This window comes from Petaurus breviceps, unplaced genomic scaffold (genome assembly GCF_028583685.1).
Source record: "Petaurus breviceps papuanus isolate PSGF00001 unplaced genomic scaffold, PetGlider_PUasm1.0 90895, whole genome shotgun sequence".
NCBI classification, from domain to species: domain Eukaryota; kingdom Metazoa; phylum Chordata; class Mammalia; order Diprotodontia; family Petauridae; genus Petaurus; species Petaurus breviceps.
The window spans coordinates 33,435,840-33,439,453 of record NW_027187372.1 but is presented as its reverse complement, the minus strand read 5'-3'; the positions used below and the strand labels follow the sequence as shown (position 1 = coordinate 33,439,453).

General features: G+C 43.1%; 1 protein-coding gene across 1 annotated transcript in view; it reads right to left on the bottom strand.

Moving 5' to 3' along the window:
- Window positions 1-898: 898 nt before the first annotated feature.
- The window catches only part of IL24 (interleukin 24), a 6,669-nt gene continuing 3,953 nt past the window's right edge, over window positions 899-3,614 (bottom strand). The window contains exons 4-5 of the mRNA XM_069074356.1: window positions 2,233-2,307; window positions 899-1,547 (exon numbers count right to left, since the gene is read on the bottom strand). Of these exons, the coding sequence (XP_068930457.1) occupies window positions 1,464-1,547; window positions 2,233-2,307 (159 nt within the window). The 3' untranslated portion in view covers window positions 899-1,463. The remainder of the gene's footprint in view (window positions 1,548-2,232; window positions 2,308-3,614) is intronic.

Here is a 3,614-nt window from a genome sequence, read left to right as displayed (position 1 = left end):
GGGGGGAACGGTGCATACAGAGGGTACCGTAATGTAGTGTGTAGCGCAGGGGATCACCTTCACTACAGTAGCAATCTCAATAGGGCTTATTTTCGGGGGAGGGCTTATTTTAGAGGAATCTTACACAGTAAGGGGAGGGCTTATTTTCCGGATAGGTCTTATTATCGGGGAAACACGGGTATCTTCCCTCCCTAACTGAAATCTTATACATCAATGGAAAGAAATTGTCAAGAGTCAACAGTGGTGCATTTTATTAATAGAAAATGGCATTTAAGCAAAAGGATGTCCCAGGTAGTGTGCTAATGTCAGCTGTCTGCTCTGGTGCTACCATCCTCTCTGAGGGCAGTCAGTTGAGCAATGGATGAAACAGGGAATGAAGAGATCAAACATGTAAAAAAGCGAGTGAATTTCTAAGTTGGTCCTTTTCACTGCTTTTGTTTTTTTCCTGAGAGATCCTGAGAAGGCAAAAGTGCAAAAATTGGACCTGGATCTTGGGGAGAGGGAAGATCTCTTCAAACTTCATTGATTATGGTGATTACAGTGAAGAGACTGGACCAAGGGTCCCAGGTGTGGGTAGTCTAGGCTCTCAGTGGGAAGATCTAGAATAAAATGTGGGTTACCTTAGCCCAGTGTTCCAGTTCTAACAAATGTACCAAAGGACAGTCTGCTCTCCAAACCTTCAAAGGGCACAGATGTTATTTAAATTCCCTGTAACAAACCTCCAGTGCCCCAGGCAAGTCTCCTAGACTATAGGTTGCAAAACAGTTGGTTATCTGCATAAGTAGTTGCTGTTTCCTCACCTGGAGTGCTTGATAACAATTAAATCTTGGCGGGAGCCCGGGGAGCGGGAGGGAGGAGGAGAGGGAGAAGACGAGGAAAAAAACAGTCACACCTTCAGTTCAATTTAGCATTTATTGAGCACCTCCTTTGAATCCCCCAGCATTGTGCCAGGCACCACAGGGGACACAAGAGAAATATTTACTCCACAGAGCCAAGATCCAGTTTGAAAGGGACCTCAGAGGCCATCTAGTTCAGCCCCCTCCTTTTATAGGTGGGGAAACTGAGACCCAGAGAAGTTAAGTGACTTATCCAAGGTCGCACAGTAAGGATCAGAGGTAGGATTTGAACCTGGTCCTCTTATAGTTCTCCCATATAAATAAAAGGGGATTACAGTCTCCCCATATAAATTAAAATAAATTATTAAATACATCTGGAATAAATATACCTTTACAACTAGCCAGCACTTTGTCATCTGCTTTGAGAATTATTCACAGCAACTTAGTGTAGCCTCCCTGGGTAGATTAGCTGGTTTGTGGCTACTTAAAAGAGAATGCAGAGAGGCTGGGAATAGTCTAAGCACAGGGCAACATCACTGGCAGGAAGAAATGACCCATGGAAAAACCACCAGAAGTGGTACATGATTGAAATGATGGGGAATCTTGGATGGCAGGTGGGCTGTGGCATCATGGCCAAAAGGCTTTATCTATCCAGGCTAAGAGAATGTCCACTTCTCCCAAAGCCTTTGTCAGCCTTGCTTCTGGGTTCAACTAAAGGGGAAAAAAAAGTAGGTATTAGCCAAGTAAAGTGTGCAGGGCCAACCACTTTGTTCTGTTCTGAGTCTTGTTCTCTCTGTCTGGAACTGGGATGTCACATGATCTCAAGGACCTCTTGCAACTCTTAAATGCTGTCTATGAAATGAGAAGTGGCAAGCCCCAGGGAGGAGAAAAAAAAGCAGAGAAGAACCACAAAATAATACAGTGGGGGAGAGGGGCAATAGTATCCTCTCAACTGGGAAAGGGGAAGAAGATGAGACAATCACAGTCTTTGAAGATCCATCAGTACAAGTCAAATATACCCATTGCCCTCCTGATACATCCTGATACAGTGTTAGATTTGAAGTTGGAGGATCTGAGTTTGAATTCTGCCTGATATTTTCTAGATGTGTGACCTTTGGCAAGTCACATATATAACTCAGTGGGCCTCATTTCCCTTTCCTGTAAACTGAGGGTGCTAGACAAAATCAGCTCTGTGATCCCTTCCAACTCTGGCCCTATGATTTTATGATTTCATGTATATCTTGGAATGATTCTAATGGATCCACCTGCTCTGAAGTCTATTATTAAACTTTTCCTTTCACAGAGTCTGATCAACACCTACCAGACTAACAAACCCCCTTTTTCTGTTTTCTACCCTCCCTTAAGTTCCCCACATTCCCCATGACTTCAAACATACCTTTATAAATTCTTGCTGGAATAGCTGAAACTTCCTTTGGGAACTCTCACTTAAAGAAAATATCCCCCTTTCCTTCTGGAGAAGAGGAAGAACAAAGGAATTGGGGTCAGTGCACAAGTCTCTTCTCCCTCTCTCCCTCCCTAGAGGACACTTTTTAGGGTGGAAGGCAACAAATAGGTTCTTGAAGACTCCCAATGGAGGTGCTGTGATCTATATACTCAGTGTATCTACTGAACAGGGAGGAAGTTTCTTAAAGCTGCTGCTCAAAGAGGCATTATGGTACATTGAAAAGCGCATTGTCTTAGTGTCAGAGGGCCTGAGTTAAAATCTGGACTCTGATGCTTGCTCCCTATGTAATCATGGGCATATCATATAACCTCCCTGAATCTCATTTTTCTTGCTTATCAATTGAAGGGATAGTGACATAGTTGGATTAGGTGGCTAGCCTGGAGTTAGAAGATCTGAGTTCAAATCCATCCTAAGACACCTCCTGTGTGTCACTTGGCAAATCACTTAACCTCTGTCTGCCTCAGTTTCCTTAACTGTAATGAGAATACTAATTGCATTACCTGGATGGGTTGTTGTGAGGATCACATGAGATAATATTTGTAAGTAGGTGTTTAACAATGTTTGTTCTCACCCCCACCTTCTGAAGTCTCTTCCTAGACCTAAATGTATGATTCTGTGATCTTCTAAATATTTTTCTGCTTAATCTTGACCCCATTCTGAACCCTCCTTTAGCCAATTCCCTTCTGTTCTTCAGCCCACTAATTTTGCTGTACTGATTTTCACACCTTTGGATGTGTGTATGTTTCCCACAGTCTCTAGAAATGTTAGATGGATCACAATCTCCCTGAAGGTAGGAACTAAGACTTCTTTTTGTTCTAGATGTTCCCACTGAGAGTCTAGCATGGGACTCCCCATAGGTCCCTATGGGACCATTGGTCCAGGCTCTTCACTATAATCAGTGAAGTTGGAAGAAACCTCAGAGTCCTTCTAGTCTGATCCATATCTGAGCAGGAATCCATTCCACAGTTTCCCTAATAAATAGTCATCCAGCCTAATGATGAGGATCTCCAATAATGAGGAACTCACTACTCTAAAGGTAACAACTGAGATATACTTCTCATTCTCTGGACCTTTATACCTCCATTCCAGCAACTTTGTCCCTGCATGGGTCCCCTTCTGCCTTCCAGTTCTTTTCTCTGTTACCTTCTTGCATTAGAATGTAAATTCTTTAAGGGTAGAGACTGTCTTTTTTTGCTTATATTCATGTCCTTAGCAAATAGTACAGTGTCTGGCATATAGTCAGTGCTTAATAAGTGCGCTCGCGTGCTCTCTCTCTCTCTCTCTCTCTCTCTCTCTCTCTCTCTCTCTCTCTC